At 48.8% G+C, this 17,218-nt stretch overlaps 1 protein-coding gene across 1 annotated transcript in view; it reads right to left on the bottom strand.

Annotated features, from left to right (window-relative positions):
• Window positions 1–776: 776 nt before the first annotated feature.
• Window positions 777–17,218, bottom strand: part of PAX8 (paired box 8) — a 62,567-nt gene continuing 46,125 nt past the window's right edge. Inside the window, exons 10-12 of the mRNA XM_032177361.2 lie at window positions 12,135–12,236; window positions 4,870–4,956; window positions 777–3,389 (exon numbers count right to left, since the gene is read on the bottom strand). Coding sequence (XP_032033252.1) covers window positions 3,313–3,389; window positions 4,870–4,956; window positions 12,135–12,236 — 266 coding nt within the window. The 3' untranslated portion in view covers window positions 777–3,312. The remainder of the gene's footprint in view (window positions 3,390–4,869; window positions 4,957–12,134; window positions 12,237–17,218) is intronic.

Below are 17,218 nucleotides of genomic sequence, written 5' to 3'. Positions count from 1 at the left end.
CATCTGATGGATCCCAGGCAGGGTTCCAGTTGCCCCCTTTCCCAGCAAGAAACCCACTGACCTGCCAGGGTCAGTTGGTCCACATGAATTTCCTTCAAGCTCCTAGCACCCTGGGCTGGCCTGGCCTGTGCTAGAACCTGAGGAGGAGGAGGAGTGAGGGTAATGAACCAGGGAGAAGTTCAGAGTAAACTGCCTGGGAAGCTCAGGTGGTCTCTCTACATGAGCAGTGAAAGGGATTACCCCAGGGGGAAGGGATAGGCCCTCAGGGCTCTGAATGCCTCAGCAATGTTTTGGGCCCATGCCTCATCCCCAGTTCTCTTACCAACACACATACCACCCCCAGAGAACCCCTGGCTCCCCTGCACCATAAAGCAACCCCCCTTCACCTGCGACCACTCACAGATGCCGCCCTCCCTCCCCCAGGTGAAAGTGGCCCCTCGGCCAACCACCAAAGCCCCCTATGTGTCCTCCCTGTCGTTGTCAGCACACCCTTCTTCACTGTGTCCCCCCGTGTGCCAGCCTGACTTCTCCCAACACCACCCCAAATGCTAGGGCACTTCAAATTGTCTTTCTTTCGCCCAATACATAAATGGCCCTATTTTCTGAGCCCAAAAAGGGGACCCATGGTTTGACCATGGGCAGAATATTGGATAGGTACTAGCCAAGGCCCACTACATGGGGAACACATCCCACAGTCACCAAACACCAGCTCTGAGCAGAGGTTCCTGGCAAGCCCAGCTCACCTCTGGGAAAGAAAGGTGAGTTTTAAACCATTGTCACCTTAGCCAAAGCACAGCCCAAGCCCCTTTATTGGTTGTGAGTTGGAAAGGGTCTGCCGGGGGTACAGAGTGTCCCCAGAGGGGCTGTGGCTGTGAATGCAAGGGATCACTCTACGGGCTCCTTGGGATGCTGTGCTCAAAGTGATTCTTGGGTAGGGAGCACTCGGGATCCCAGAGGTTTGAGGTCAAGAAGACTCTCAGATGTCATGGATTTGGAGTCGTGCTGCAGAGGGAAGTTCTGCCATTGAAAAAACAGCTGCATCTCAGATCCCCTCAGAAGAGGTGGATTTTCTTCCAGGGAGGGTTCCCCCTGCCATGCCATCCATGGCAGCATCCCTAACCTCTCTTTGGGGGGCCTAAGGAGGTAAGAGCCTTCTCTCCCAGCCTCTGTCCTCCCAGCCCTGGAGTCCTTGGGCCCTTTCCATCTGACTCAATCCCAGTGTTGTCTGTCCAGCTGTCCACATTCACCTGGGCATCCCAGCTGCAGGCCCCTGCCCCCTTGTTCCAGCTGCGTCTCACATGGAGAAGGTCCATGTGGACACCAGACAGCCCCCTGGAGTGCAGAGCCTGAGCTGTCACATTGCATTTCCCAAATTTCCTGGAGGTGGTTGGCCTAAAGTCCTAAGTCTCTACAGCCTCCCTCACCTTGTCCTGGCCCCACCACACTCTACCTCTCCATTCAGTCAGGTCAAATCTTTAGCAAATCAAAAGAAATTAAATCCCCAGTGGCAGCTCCAGAACCTCCACTGGGTCTAGAACCCGTCTGGCATCCCTGATGAGGACTCTGGGGTTTTGGGTAAAAGTGTTGGGCTTAGAGTAAGAGGACTTGGTTGAATCTACTACTTCTCATCTTGGGCAAGACATCTCATTTTTTTCAAAGCCTCAGTTTCCTCATATGTAAAATGAGGCTGTATGTAAAACAGGGCTAATTTCAACTTAACTTATATGAAGCCCTCCATACTGTGCCTGGCACACAAGAGAGCCCAGTCTTCTCTCTCCCTTCAGAGCTGTTTATGCAGGCTCCAGTCATAGCTATTCCCGGATCCTTCACTAACCCACCCTGCTGATTCTCTGGCTTCCTGTTAATAACAACAGCAACTCCTTGTGGGGAGTCTATGGTTGGCTCAATACTGTGCTATCCTTGCATTTGCTCAGTGTTGAAGAACTTGGGATGAGTGAGGTACCCAGCGTTCAACATGAATTAAAGGCAGAGGGAGAAGGCCAAGCCAGAGCTCTGCGGCATCAGATGGTCCCTTCCAACCCACGGCCCCAAAGTGAGTTTGTCGGCTACTTAGCTCTGATGTTCTTGGGAGAAAGCCCAGCCCCGAGGTGCCTCCTTCCCCAGCCAACCCCAAAGCCTGAGATGAAGAGCAATGGTTTATTGAGTCATGTGGTAATGGCAGGTTATCTTTAAAAAAAGAAAGAAGCATCAAGGAGAGAAGCCCCACATGGCAAAAAGAGACATTTCACTCAGAGGCCAAAGTCTGGGGGTGGAAAGAAGGAAGCTCGACCCAAACAAAGTTTCATTTACAGTATATACAGTCAGGCCTTGGGGGCAGGAGCTGCTGGGGAGCAGAGAGGGACCCTCTATCGCTGGCTTCAGAGGGTGCCTTGGGTCTCTTCAGTAGCTGGTGGGCGTGAGCTGCAGGAAGCACATTTGGCTTGGCAGGAGCTGTCAGGAAGAGGAAGCAGGTTTCCTGCGATTCTGCCTTGCTCTGCCCTGGGTGAAGCCGCACACCACACCTCACCTCCCAGGGGCCCAGGTCCTGTGGAATGTCTGTTTTAAGCTGCCTGGGGCTGATCTGGCTGACGGCAGCTGCCAAGGGGATGCCCCACTGCAGGAGGACCTGGGGTGGTGCTGTCCTTCACAGCAGCAGGCAAAAGAGGTCAGCTGACAGCCTGGTGGAATTTTTGAGGGACTCGCCCCAGCCCTCAGCCCATGCCCAAGAGGCAGGTATAGAAAGAGCCAAGCAAATGGAGTGGAGAAAGAGGACAGCTAGAGCCTCCGTGTGGGGCAGGCGGGAGGCTGAGGGAGGTGACTCCCTGGGTGGCTGGTGAGGAGAGCCTCGGCACCAGGCTGTGACTTGAGGGCTGGAGGGAAGTGCTTATGGTCCATAATTGCTAGAGTTGTGTTAATAATGGAGCCATGGAGGTGTCCTGTGCACCCCTTGGGCCCAGGCAGGAACCATTTGCCATCCCCCCAAGTTCCTCGGCTATTCCTTCTTCTCTCCTTTGGTGGGTACCGGCTGGGGGCTACATTTCTTCTTCAATTTTGTCTTTTTCAGCATGGCATGGTTCTCTTTCCCTGGGACTCCTGCCCCTCATTAAGGAGTCTCGGAGGACAGTTTGGCCTTCTCCAAGGTCATCCTGTCTTTCATGGTTCATTAAATTAACCACACAGCGAGTGTGCTGCAATGCTGGACTTGTGGTTATTTTTCATGTAATAAATAAAGATTCCTTTGTGTGACTCTCTGGGGCCTGTCCCAGGCCGAGTCCTCCTGTTGCTCAGTCGCTCCCACTGTCCCCATGGCAACTACAGATGGTCAAAGGCCGTGGCAGTGGTGGGCGGTGCGCTCGGTCTTGATGTGGAACTGTAATAATATGGGGAACCTGGACACATTAAAAAAAAATAGCAACAACACTGCTGGTCAGAAAGGAAAATTGCACCATAGCCTTCCCTGCATCTGCTGACCTTTAAGACAACACAAGTTAATCATTAATTTCTCTGGCCTATCTGATCATCAAAGATTAACTCCTCTCCAGCCCTATTTCCTCCTTCTCTGGCCTCACCTTTGAGTTTCTGGCCAGAATGAGAACAGTGGCTTCTTGCCCCTTCCCCCTGTGGCTGCTTTGACCTTCAACACCCTCGGTGCAGGGAGAGGGCAATAGAAAACAATTGCATGTGGAACCCCAAAGAATCAAGTACACTGAGAGGTCATCGGGATCCTCCCTAGCCTTGCCCAAACAGTGCCAGGACAGAGAGTCTTCTCCCTTAAGACCCAGGGAGATTAGACTGCTGAGGGGTCAAAGCCGATCTGGGCTTGATGGCCCTTAAGGTGAGGCTCTGCACACCTGCAGGATGGGCAGCCTGGGGAGGCCCAGTGGGAAGGTGCCTGAACCCTGGCATGTCTCACTGCCCTCATCTTTTCTGGCTAAATTGAACGGAAAGGTGGGTTGGAGTTGAACTCATCTGGCAAACAGGGCCCAGGTCTGCCACCTTTCAAGTTATTTCTGGAATACAAGGAGGTAATGGGAGGAGAGGGGGTCTTGGGGAATGGATGGTTCCTAGCCTGCAACGGTGCCTGTGGGGTCGGCCATCCTTGGATCACTGCTTCTGTCTGGCTCCAGTTTGCTCTGATACCCCCAAGGCCACCACTCAGGGAGGCTCTAGTGGGATCCCTCAAGTCCCCCCATTGGTGGAGTTTTGCTTTGCTGAAAAGCTTCTCTTCCCAGTTCGGGACCCCAGGACAAGAGAGGGGTGAAGAGAAGCCTGGAAGCTCGCTGAAGCTCACTCTCTGGACCTCGTCCCTGAATACTGTCTGCATCTCAGGCTAAATATGGGGCATGTGGTGGAACAAAGGATTTCTGTGTAAGGGTTTGGTGCTGAATCATGAGTATTTCTGAGCCACTTAGATGGTTAATGGGGGCAACAGGATGGCATTCTTGAAATCGGCTCCCAGGAAGGAGGGCAGTTGCATTCTGGCGGGGTGCCCTGCGTCAGTGTCTGCACTGTGGGACTGTAAGCCATGGAGGCAGGAGGTACTCTCTTAGGCTTTTCTCAAGTCCTCCCCTGTCCTCCCCTTCAAGGCCTGAGCCCTGAATCTTACACAAAACAAAGATTTAAAAGACACGGGCTTGAGAAGCAGGAGGGAAACGAATGCCTGGAAGCCTCTGGACTTCTGCCCTCTTTCCCCAAACAACCAGGTACACTGCCCTCCTGCTGCCTTCTTCCATTACAGACAGCACCATTTCCCAGGCCCTTTGTATAATCTGAGGCCTCCCAGCTTTCAGGTAACCTTTGACCCACGCTTGCCCCCTACCACTCCATCCATCCTGCCCAGCAGAGGCCTGGGCGGCCCCAGGGACTTACTCAGCAAGCTGGAGTTGGGGAAGCGCCAGGCCTCGCTGTAGGAGGAGTAGGGGGTGTGGCCATAGGCGTTGCCAGAGTATTCACTTCCTGTTGGAGGCACACAGGGGAGAGGCCTGTGAGGTGAAGGGCATCAATGCAGGGGTGGGGTGTGGGGAGGTCTGCAGGGCTGGCAATGGACAAGCTCAGGAATGGTGGGGGAGACAGTTGGAGGCATGGCAGGGATAGTGGAGCTCAGAAGGTCCCTCTGTCATCCCTTTTGGAACCCATCGGTCTGGATAATTTGGGGCAGTATCCTTTTCCGTAGGTACTGGAGGCACTGGCTTGACATAACTACAGCCCTCCCAGGAGGCCCAGAAGGTAGATGTTATAACTACCCCCATTTTTCAGATGAAGAAACTGAGCCTCTGGGATCTGCGGAGGCTCCCAGAGCTGGAGGGTTTGGTGGAGCTCGGAAACTGTGCTGTGACTCTAGGGCCCAGGGACTAACTGCTCCTTCTGCTGCCTGGACCTTCTGGAGAAGGGCTCTTCTGGGAGAGCCCCACACAGGGGTATGGGGTTAGGGGCCAAAGAGGAAATCCATATATATGAACCTTTTAGCCTCCCTAGGTATGAGTGTGTGTGTTTGTGTGCATGGGGGGCTGAGGGGAGGTGTGAAGGTTAAGGATGGGAGAGGAGGGAGAGCCCCAGAGGGCACACACCTCCCAGGAAGCTGCATCCTGGGACTTGGAGTAGTTTGTTGTTCCATCCTGAGTCAGCCACTTTAAGCAAACTCAACGTATAAATTTACACAAAGTAAATCAGATCACCTCCTTCTGTTAATGGATTCTTGACTTTTCCAAAGGATTTACTGAAGAAATTACTTAAGAATTCCCTTACATAACAAAAACAAAGTCAAGCTGATCACCACAGCTACTACCGGTGCTTGGTAAAGAGCTTTAAGTTTGTAAAGCACTTTCCCACACATTATGATCTTTAATTCTCAAGACTACCCTGTTAGGTACTCATGGATACTACCAATTTATAGAAAAGGAAACTGGAGTGCAGCATGATTAAGTAGTTTGCCTCAAATCACATCGTTGTTAAATGTCAGAGTAGAACTCGACCTTAGGGCTCTTGACTCTAAATTGCAGATAATGCCTTTATTCACTTATGCGGTAATTCCATTTACAAAGCTAGATTCCTGAAAACCCTGAAACTCAATGAATGTCCACCCAGCCTTTCAGAAACTCACCTATGATTGTGAGCTACGTGGTTCTGAGTCTCCTTCCCCAGACTGTCTGGAGGGGTTGCTCGAAACTCCCTGACTCTGGAGCTGACCTGTCTAGAGTCAAATGCTTACTTCCCATTTCCTGGTTATGTAACCTTGGACAAGTCACTTAGCCTCTCTGAGTGAGTGACTTACAGGTGAACCTTGGTTTCTTCATCTGTAAAATGGGCCAAATAATTATCCCTATCTCATTTTGTTTAATGAGAATTAAATGAGAAAATATGTATTAAATGCTTAGCACCATGCTTCAAATATATAGGGAGTGCTCAATAAATGTAAGCTTTTATTATTTTCCCATTAAACAGGTACGAAAATAAAGCTCAATGGAGGCTTAAATCAGTCATCCAACCAGTCTTAAGGCCTGGGTTGGGGTCAGTGGGAGCTGCTTTATTGCCAGACAAGTAGGCATTTATACAGGAAGAAGAGAGATGAAGAGGAGAAGCCTAAAGCAGAGAAAGGCTACTGGATCCTTTCCTTGTCTAGGAAGGCAATGACGGACTAAGAACACAGTAAGAAAGTTGCTTTGGGGCAGAGACTAAGTCTAATGTAAATCAAGCAAAAAACATGGGTAAAAAAAGGAAGGGGGTAAAGAAGTAAAAAAGCAAAGAAAAAAAAGCCCTAAGAAATAATCTAACCTAAACATCTATTTAACAGATGAAAAACTAAGAAATAATCTACTCTAAACATCTATTTAACAGATAACACAGCTGTTACATAGGGAAGTAAAGACATTTGGCCAAGGCCACATGTTCAGTGAAAGCCTGAACTAGAACCCTGGCCCTGTCCTTCCACACTGGTGCTCTCTCTTGAATCTCCCAGTCCCAACTGCCCCCTTTTTAGCCCAGGTCTCCCGGGTTTCAGCCGATTCTCTATTGGCCACATAGCAAGGGCCCTTGCACCTTTTACCACACCCTACCCAATGGCAAACACAGCGAGCTCTAAAGGACAAGGGAGAGAGGTGGAAAACATGATGTGTTTACCCTCTCATTTTGTCACTCATTCATGCATTCACTCACTCACTCACTTATTTATGCATTTAACTACCATTTACCAAGTACCTCAGTCACATGGAACCTGGGGCAGGGGATGGAGCTCAGTAGGTGGTACACACCTGGGTGTGGCATCTTTCCGTCATCAGATGTGCCTACCTGCTTGCAGTCACAGCAGATGAAACGTCTCTGCCCCGATGAAAGGTCAACCCTGCCTCTTTGCTCTGCATCCCACCCTACTCACCTTTCCAAGGATTTGGCAGCTCCAATGATCCCATTTTCTGTTTCATCAGTCTCTCCCTTCACCCTGCAAACATATTCTGCTATCTTCTGTCTTTAAAAAATCCCCTTCCTATCCCCACATTCCTCTCTAGCTACCAGTGCCTTTCTCTGTCCCATGGTCTCCGCCTTCACCTTCTTATCCCTTCCTATCAGGCCAACTCTGATCCCCTCAAGTCCCCACAGTCTCTAACTCCATCATACCAATGGTCACTTCTATATCCACAATTCCCTTGACCTTTTAGCTCATCCCTGTCTCCATGCCTTTGGGTTTGTGACGCCCAGTCTTCTGTTTGCTTTGTAACTCAGTTGTCTTTCCTACTCATTCTCCTTGCTGTTCCTTCTCTGTTAGAGCTCTAAATTGTTGAAGAACCCCAGGCTTGGTTTCTAGTAGTCTTGTCATTAAATGACAGCTTTGTGCAACGGCTGAAATTCATACTCTAGTCAGGATTCTTTCCTGGCTTCAGACATACATGATGTACCTGCTAACTTATTAAAACTGGGCATTTAGTAGGCATCTCAATCCTAACATGGCCCAAAAAACTCTTGATTTCCACTTGCCATCTACTACATCACTTCCCCTCCTGGTCTCCCATATATATACTTGCCACCATCATCCATGCTCCAAACCTACAAATGATCCTTGTTTCCCTTATTTTCTCATCCCAACAGCCAATCTACCAGCAAGGTTTGCCGGCTTTGCAACCAAAATATATTTTCAGGGTCTCTTTTTTCCTCCTTCACTGCTAATTCCCTAACTCAAGCCACTGTCATCTCTTGCAAGAACTACTGCAACTGTCCCCTAACTGGTCTTTGTGCCTTCTCTCTTGACTATGTACAATTCATTTTCCTAGAAATCAGAGTAGCCTTTTCAAACTCGACCCAGCCACTACCAATTATGTGCTACCATGCTAAGCTAGTTCCTGCCTTAGGCCCTTTGCACTTGCTGTTCTTTGGGCCAGGGATGGTCTGCCCCAGTTTATCACTTGGATGGTCACTTTGAACACCTTCTCAGAGAGGCCTCCCCTGACAGCCCAATCTAAAGTAGTTATCTCCTCTCCCTGTGGCTCTTTATTACATCATCCCATTTTATTGTCTTCACAGACAATAAATTATTACGTTTATTCATTCATTGACTTATTGTCCATTTGTCTTCACCATTAGGTTATAAGCTCCAGGAATAAAGGAATCTGACTTATTCACTGCTGTATCCCCAGCATCCTATACAGTAGACCTTCAACCAGTATTTGTTAAGTGAAAAAGTGGTAAATGGATGGAAGGATGGAAGGATGAACGAAAGTGTGAATGATGGAAGGATTGATCATGAAAGGATGGATGGGTGAAAAGATGGATGGAAAGATGGATAGATAAAAGGATGTATATATAGAAAGACGGATAGATTAATGGAGTAATAGATTGAAAAGGGGATGAAAAGATGGATATAGGAGAGGAGGGATGGGTGGAAGAATGGATGATGAAAAGATAGATGGAAAGACAGATTAAAGGATAGTTCTATGAAAAGATGAATGGATGAATATGGATGGAAGAATAAAAGGATTGATGGAAAGATGGATGGATGGAAAGATGGATGATAGATAACTGGAAAGACAGATGAATTAAAAGATGGATGGAGGGGCCAGGCACGGTGGCTCACACCTGTAATCCCAGCACTTTGGGAGGCCAAGGCGGGCAGATTGCCTGAGGCCAGGAGTTCGAGACCAGCCTGGCCAACATGGTGAAACTCCATCTCTACTAAAAATACAAAAATTAGCCAGGTGTGGTGGTGGGTCCCTGTAGCGTCAACTACTGGGGAGGCTGAGGCAGGAGAATAGCTTGAACCTGGGAGGCAGAGGTTGCAGTGAGCTAAGATCACACCACTACACTCCAACCTGGGCAACAGAGCAAGACTCTATCTCCAAAAAAAAAAAGATGGATGGAAAGATGGAAGGATTGGTGGAAAGGTGGAGGATGACAGGATGGATGATGAAAGATGGAAGGATAGATGGAAAAATGCATGGATGTGTAGAAAAATGTATGGGAAGACGAATGAGTGGAAAGATAGACGATTGGATGGATCCATGTATCTGGAGCTGCTGGTTCTGCTCTAGAACTGGTTGAGAATCGACTGTTAATGGAGTCAGAACAAAAAATAAAATTAAAATAAAATAAAATAGAAACAGAAGGTGAATAGACAAGGGAAATCTGTCCTAGCCCTTTTCCTGTGCTCCTCTCTTGTAGCCTGTGTCTTTATTTCTGGTATGGTAGGAGGCAACATGGTGTAGAGGAAAGAGCCTTAGACTTGAAATTGAAAAATCCATGTTTGCATAACTCAGCCACTTAGTATGATTATGACCCTGAGCACACCACTTTGCTTTTGCTTCAGTTTCCTTATCCATAAAACTGGGATAGTATTAGCCTCTTAGTCTTATGGTCAGGGTAAAATTAGAAATGAAGTTATACATATTTGAATGGCTAGACATGCAAAAGTACATAATAAGTGATCACTTCCTCCCTTTCACAATCGATTGATGAATGTCTTTGGCATGCCTTGCTTTAAGCATTTATCATGTACCTAATATGCACGTAGTAGATGCTCGATGAAAGTTTATTCACTTTAATTGCAGGAATCCCCCATTCAATCAACTGGGAGATTGCAAGCAGTGGATAAGAGATGGACATAGAATTTTTCCACAAAAGGCCGGGTGCGGTGGCTCACGCTTGTAATCCCAGCACTTTGGGAGGCCGAGGCGAGCGGATCGTGAGGTCAGGAGATCGAGACCAAGGTGAAACCCTGTCTCTACTAAAAATACAAAAAATTAGCTGGGCGTGGTGGGGGGCGCCTGTAGTCCCAGCTATTCGGAGAGGCTGAGGCAGAAGAATGGCGTGAACCCAGGAGGCGGAGCTTGCAGTGAGCCGAGACTGCGCCACTGCACTCCAGCCTGGGCGACAGAGCGAGACTCTGTCTCAAAAAAAAAAAAAAAAAAAAAAAGAATTTTTCCACAAAAAAATTTCCTTAAGAATTCATTTGCACAATGCTATGCCTAGGAACCAAGTGATTCATTTAAATAGTATTGCATTTTCTAAAACTGATTTTCATGGAACTCACTGGGAGCCCAACTGTGTAGGGCAAGGTCCCTCCTTTGTGGATTTCACTTGCAGTCAGTTGTGCTATTTTTTTTCTTTTTCACAGCACGCACTCAGGATTCTTTCTGGAAACAACCTGGGGGACTTTGATGAGAGGCCCAAGCCTTCCAGCTACCTCACAGGTCAGACTCTGGGCCCCAGGAACGCCTTGCCCTGGGCCTGCCCTCAGGGAATGATTCATAATTAAGAGAAAAGCCTTGTGCTTTATGTTTCTTCCTCCTCCTCTAAGCAGGCGGCAGGGGAAGGTGGAGGGGTTGGAAGGGGAATGGGGGGAGCCGACTGGAGCCTGGGATTTTGATTGAGAGGCCCCATTATCCACACTCTTAAAAAAATAACCGAATCTTTTCCTTTTTTATCTTGACCAATCTCATTTCACGCTCCAGAAGAGGAAGGGAGGGAGGGAGGGAGTCCGGGGCCAGGAGGGAGAGAGGAGTCAGTATTCTGTATTTTCAACGCTGCATTAAGCACATCGCCACGGTAACCAGGCAGCAACAAGTGCCAGCTCAGCAGGTTCCCAGGGAGCACAGAGCCTTTCTCCCTCCCTCTTTCTCTCCCTCCCTTCCCTCTGCCCAGGAGATCCCAGCCCACCTGCCTCTGCATAGGGTGCCCAGAGTGGGTGGCTGGCAAAGATTAACTCCTGCCGGCAAGGAAGGGAAGCAGGCCTAGGTAAATATGCCAAGTCTCTGGGGTCAGAGCCAGAGAGTCTGGCCTAGGGCTGGCATGGGTGTCACAGATGCCTTGTGTTCAGAGCTCTTTCCAGAAACTGCAGGTCCCAGGTCTTTTTTTGATCAGTGAAAATGGCTCAATTATGTCTCATCCATCCCAAAGTCTTTCCTACATGGCTCCTAAAAAATTGAGACTTGCCCAAGGAAACTCCCATTATCTTTATTTGTCCAGACCTTGTCACCTTGAATCATCATTGGATGATGACTGGCAGACAAAGAAACCCAAATGACTGGCAGGCAGGTTCCAGAACAGTCCAAATGAGGGTGGAGAGCTACTCCAGGCTCATTTCATCCTCTATAGTACTCTTAGAGTACCTAGAACCTGGGTCCTATCCATGCAGGCTTGAGAGAGAGATGTGAAGCATATATTTCATCATCATCATCGTCATCATCATCATCAATACCCTTCAGATTCAGATTTGACAGAATGGGCAAACTGGGATTCATCAGAGTTAAATCACTGGGAGACCAGCACTGCTTGAGGGTAGGGTTCATCTTCCACTCACAGTGTTTTGGGGCCCTTAGAGCGCTCTCCATTTATGCTCACTGATTCACTGGAAGAAGTGGCGGAGCTTGGATTTGAACACAGACCTGTCTCAGCCCCTCCCTTTTCATCATGGAGGGCAACGTAGCAGGCCTGGGAAGAAGGAGGCCGAGTTGGGGCAAGTTAAATAGGGAGTCAGGACTGCACTGGGACATCGTCTCCAGGCATTTACAAGAAGATGCCCCCTTTGGTCCATCCTTCAATGCCCTTTGGGAAGTCTATGAATAGGGCACAGCCTGCCTCTTGCCCCTCGTGTCCCACCTTGCTCCAATACTTCCTCTTTGCAGTGCTCCCCTTCCTGCCGGCCCTCTCCTTACCTGCCACCATGCCTGCGATGGCAGAGGAGGCATAGCTGCCCTGTCCACTGGTGGGGATGTGGGGTGGGTATCCGGGCAGCGTGGGCCCCACCATCTCTCGCCCTGGAAAAATACAGCAAAGAGTCATCAGTTGAACCATGGGGGCTCCCATATGTATCATCTCACTCTCCTGAGGCTGTCTTCCTCCATGCCATTCCCACCCTCTCTACAGCCATTCTCCAAACCCACTTCCTCCTGCCCCCACTCCTCATCTGAGCCCAAGTTCCTGTCACCTCTGTCTGATCTTCTGCAGGACAGAGGCTCCACCATGCAGGGAGCACCTGTTACTGCAGTCTCACACTGTTCCCTGGTCTCCGGTGGTTTTGTTTATGTGATTGTTATCTTATTAATCCACAAGAATGTCCTGGTATTGGAGGCTGAGGCTATGTCTTCTGTTCTTTGTTACCCCCAACAGCAGCCAGCAGAGCAGTGGGTACAGCTGGCCTCCATAAATACATTTGAGGCCACTTGACTCAGAGCTCATCCCTTTCATTCCTGGCTCTGAGGAGTACCAAGAATAAGACCCTATGAAGGGATGGCATGTACGTGGGCCACTAACTCAACACCATTTTTTGGGGGGGCCTGTGACAGACATTGCTAATCAACCACAATACCATTTCCCACTGAGTAGAGGGGGCCTTCTAAGTGGATGCAATCTATCAGAGTTGCAAGGTACAGGAAACCGATTGGCTAACCCCAATCTAGAAGGAGATGTGGCAGAGGTATTTAGCTTTTACATGACCACAAGCCACATATCTGCCCATTCTATTTTGAAAAGAACCATTTTTAGCAAAACAGACACCAATCTCTCTGTTTATCTATAGCTTGTGGATCATACCCCCGCCTTGGTGATACCAAATCAGCTCTGTAAAGACCTCATTTCCCGGCTCTGCTTCTCCTCTACATCGAGAAATCACTTTCCCATTTTGGAGGCCCCACTTGACCTGGCGAGCATCTCCCCATCTACTACATATAACAATGAACATAAACATGATCCCTTACCCCTGCCCCTCTTCTATCACTCCTGTGTCCTGCAGGCCCCAACCAGACTCTCCTTCACCCCAAGATTCTTGGCAAGGTGACAATACACTCTGGTTTGCCAAGGTGTACCCAGGTGATGACCACTATCCCAGCATATTTGTTAATAATGCCCATTTCACTCTTAAAATGCTCCAGTTGGAATAATGAATTATTTGCTCATCCTAGTTCTTGGTGATGTTTACAGAGTTTCTCAGTCTCAGCAACATTGGCATGTTAGGCTGCACAATTCTTTGCTGCAGGAGGCTGTCCTGTGCATTGCAGGATTTTTAGCAGCATTTCTGGCCTCCATCCAGTAGATATCAGCAGCAGTTTTCGCCCGGTGTGACAATAAAAATGTCTCCAGACATTGCCATATGTCCTCAGCAGGAGGTAGTGGGGCAAAATCGATGCTGGCTAAGAACCATTGTGTTGGACTATGACTGTTTTACCCAAATGCCTTCTGCCTCTTCCATTTTGGGGGCTGCTTTTTCCTCCCAGGACCTGTGTGGGCCACCTGTGAGCCCTGTTAACCAACTTACCAAATTCATCTCCTCTATGGCACTACTTGTCCAACTATCCACCCATCAGTCCCCCCCAGGTCCTTCATACCTCAGCCCCTTCAAGAGGTGCCTGGTCATGACAGAAGGGAAGGAAGGCCCCATGAAATCCTCTAAGTTGCCGATACTACAGTGACTACCTCCTCCTTATCTCTCTTTCTGGAGATTCCCCAAAGACAATGTTCATTCACTAAATACTTATTGAGTAGGTACTATGTTCTAGACACTTTTCTAAGCACTTGGGTATATAGCAGAAAGCCAGGATGCTAAATTAGCAAGGCCAGGCACTAAATCAAGAAGGGACATAGGCTGGGATAGGCATTTGGAGCCAAGCCCAAGGGGTCAATGAACAAAACCAGGCATACACAACTTCTGCCCTTCCTCTAGAGGGAAGGGCCTGGGAATCAGAGGGCCTGGGGTCCTTATACTGCTTCTGTGGCCAGTTTTCTGAGTGCCCTTAGATAAGCCTAGTATGTGCCCCAAGTTTCAGTTTCTTCATGTGCAAAATGGGAAAAAAACATAGCTGTAGGCACCTTATTACAATTTCTATGAGGTTATCTGTATAATTCAGAGCCAGGGTTTCATGCTACAGGTGGACATTGATTAGCGCAGTGGACACATTCTAGAAATGGTTATATGCCAGTGAACTCCTACAGAATAAAGAGCCATCAGAGTTCACTGTTTAAAACTGTGTGAATGTTTTGGTAAACCTGAATACCACCTTCCAATTTGTTTGACTGTTCCTGCAGTGTCCAGCTGTGCTTGGCACTGGACCAAATGGGGTGAAACCCACTAGAATTCTACAGGTGTGCTCAGTTCACCTGACACAAGGTCATCAAGGGAACAAATGAAGGGTTGGAAACACAGGAGGGGAAAAGAGAATTTTAAGATATTTAGACGCAGAGGGAGAAATATGCAGAAGCTATACTGAGATAAAATCTGAGCTTTCTGTGAAGAATACAGCACAATCGACCCTCAAACTCAGCCCCCTTGGCCCTCAGATGAAGCACCGGCTAGGCAAGAGGGAAGGAGTGACAGGAAGTCTGTGAGAGCAGGAGGATCACAGAGTAGGGACAGGTAGGTGGTGAGGGAGGGAGTGATGGAAGAGGGCAGTGGCAGATTCGGGCTTGCTTCCTTCTTTTCTCTTCCCTCCTACCTCTTCCTCCGTGAGACAGAGAGAGAAAGGAAACTCTAGATCCAGGCCGGACCCTGGATGAAAGACAGCCACTTAATTATCTGAACCACATCTTCCTGCCTGTTACATAAGGAACTAGTTGAGATTTCAGCTTGTAAACTGGATTCACCTGACTACCTGATTGGCTGGTAGGGGCTTCCTGGCACCCAGTGTTGAGGAGGATTCTGAGGCAGCTTGTGTCTGCCATGATCAGGGTGGGGAGCAGTGGGAGGTGGTCTTGGCTCTCAGGTCACCTGTTTGCTGGTGCTGGTCTCGTGCCCTGCAGGGCTGCTTCTGGCCTGGCAGCCTGCGGCCCCGCGCTCCCGTTCCCCCTGCCCTCATCCTGTCCCTTCTGGTTCTATTACCTGAACCTGCTGCCTCTCGAGCGTAGCAGAGTAGCAGGCAGAGTTCCATGGCATATACTCCCCTTACAACACAGCTTAATATGGTCCAGAGGTGCCCCCATGGGGCTCCACCGCATGAGAACTAGCCCCCACATTGCTCTTATAAATGGAATTCAACAGTCTCACTCCCCTGTACTCTAAGATTTTTAATCTTCATCTCCCCTCAATCACCTGATGTCTTCCCAATGGGGTAGAGGCTTCTGAATTGGACATCAGAACAGACACCTTAGGCTTCCTGCCATGAAAACTGGTCTTCCTGGAAAGACTGGTAAGACTTTCTTCAGCATGGCTCTCACTCAGACTATGGCACAACAAACTCTCCCAACAGCCCTACAAAACTCTTTGCTTCAATTGCTTAAATGCATAGTTTCTTCCAAAAAGCCAAGAAGCTTGCACGCCTTCTTAGAAACAAAACCACAGAGGCCATGGGGTGGAAACTCCATCACGGCCTAACCGTGCCCTCTTATCCACTTTTTTTTACTTATCTACTCTTATCTACTATCTATTACTTATCTACTCTTATCTACTGTTTTTAAGACTCTTCATCATAAAACTATCCTTGCTATGAATTCCATCTCCTGTACACCCAAATATCCTTCCAATGTGGTCCTATTTTTAAGAAGTTGACAGAAAGCATAGGCCCATGTTGACCGGCTATGGAGTGGGGTTCTCTAAGAAAACTCTAGCTCCCCCAACACCTTGAAATATTGGTAAATATTCTAAATATTGACAGAGGCCAGAATCATAAAGCTATTGCCTGGAGGAATTCAGAGGGTAGAGGTGATTTCAGACTATTTTATTTGCCCCCTTTGAAGTCTGCCCTCCATGTAACCCCTTTTCAATTCCTTATCTCGTTCTGATAGCAAGGAGAATTTATGGCAACCGAGAAATCTCTTTGGCAGAACTAAATATAATTTTGTACTAAAGGATGGAGGAGGGGAATGGACTCTTTGATGATAAAACCTAACTCACAGCTTTCCTTTGAGTTGAGCTGGAGTCAGTCCCAGAGCAGCTGGGACCAGGACGGCCTCAACATTGCTGTCTTGGCCGGTGTGTTGGGACTCCAGATTGGGGCTTCCAAAGGGAACTGGCAGCAATGTTAGGGGCACTCTTGCTATTCCCCAAACCCTGCTGTTTCTTCTTTCTTGGCTGACTGGGGACGAGCTGAGACTCAGAAGGATAGTCACCTTGGAAATCACACTATCAGAGCCACCGGGCGGAAATAAGTGACCCGGAGAAAAATGCTATGAAGCAGGTGAAGGAGTTGCAGGAGGCGGCAGCGAGGGTCCTTGGGAGTCACTCAGAGGGGTGTGGAAGATTCACGCAGGTTAAAGCTGAGCTGATTATGGAATGAAAACTCACTGTGTCCTCTCTCCTCTCTCCTGGTCTGCAGCATTACCTAGGAATAATGTGGCCTCAGCTTCCTTCTCTTTCTTTTCTTTATTTTTTTTTCTTTTCTGAGGCGGAGTTTCGCTCTTGTTGCCCAGGCTGGAGTGCAATGGCACAATCTTGGCTCACCGCAACCTCCGCCTCCCGGGTTTAAGCGATTCTCCTGCCTCAGCCTCCTGAGTAGCTGGGATTACAGGCATGTGCCACCATGCCTGGCTAATTTTGTATTTTTAGTAGAGACGGGGTTTCTCCATGTTGGTCGGGCTGGTCTCGAACTCCTGACCTCAGGTGATCCACCCACCTTGGCCTCCCAAAGTGCTGGGATTACAGGTGTGAGCCATTGGGCCCAGGCTCCTCCTTTTTCTTTCAAATTCACCTCTTCTTGGGAAGGTCTGCAGCCTCCTGCACTCTTGGAACCATTCCCTTCCTAACCTTCCCCCCCCCCCCCCCCCCCCGTCATGTCCTCCCAGCTCTCTCACCATGGCTCAGCCACGTGTTAGG

The sequence above is a fragment of the Hylobates moloch genome, unplaced genomic scaffold (genome assembly GCF_009828535.3).
Source record: "Hylobates moloch isolate HMO894 unplaced genomic scaffold, HMol_V3 SCAFFOLD_15, whole genome shotgun sequence".
Lineage (NCBI taxonomy): Eukaryota > Metazoa > Chordata > Mammalia > Primates > Hylobatidae > Hylobates > Hylobates moloch.
Note: the sequence above shows the minus strand (reverse complement) of the source record. Positions and strands in the feature narration are given on the sequence as shown.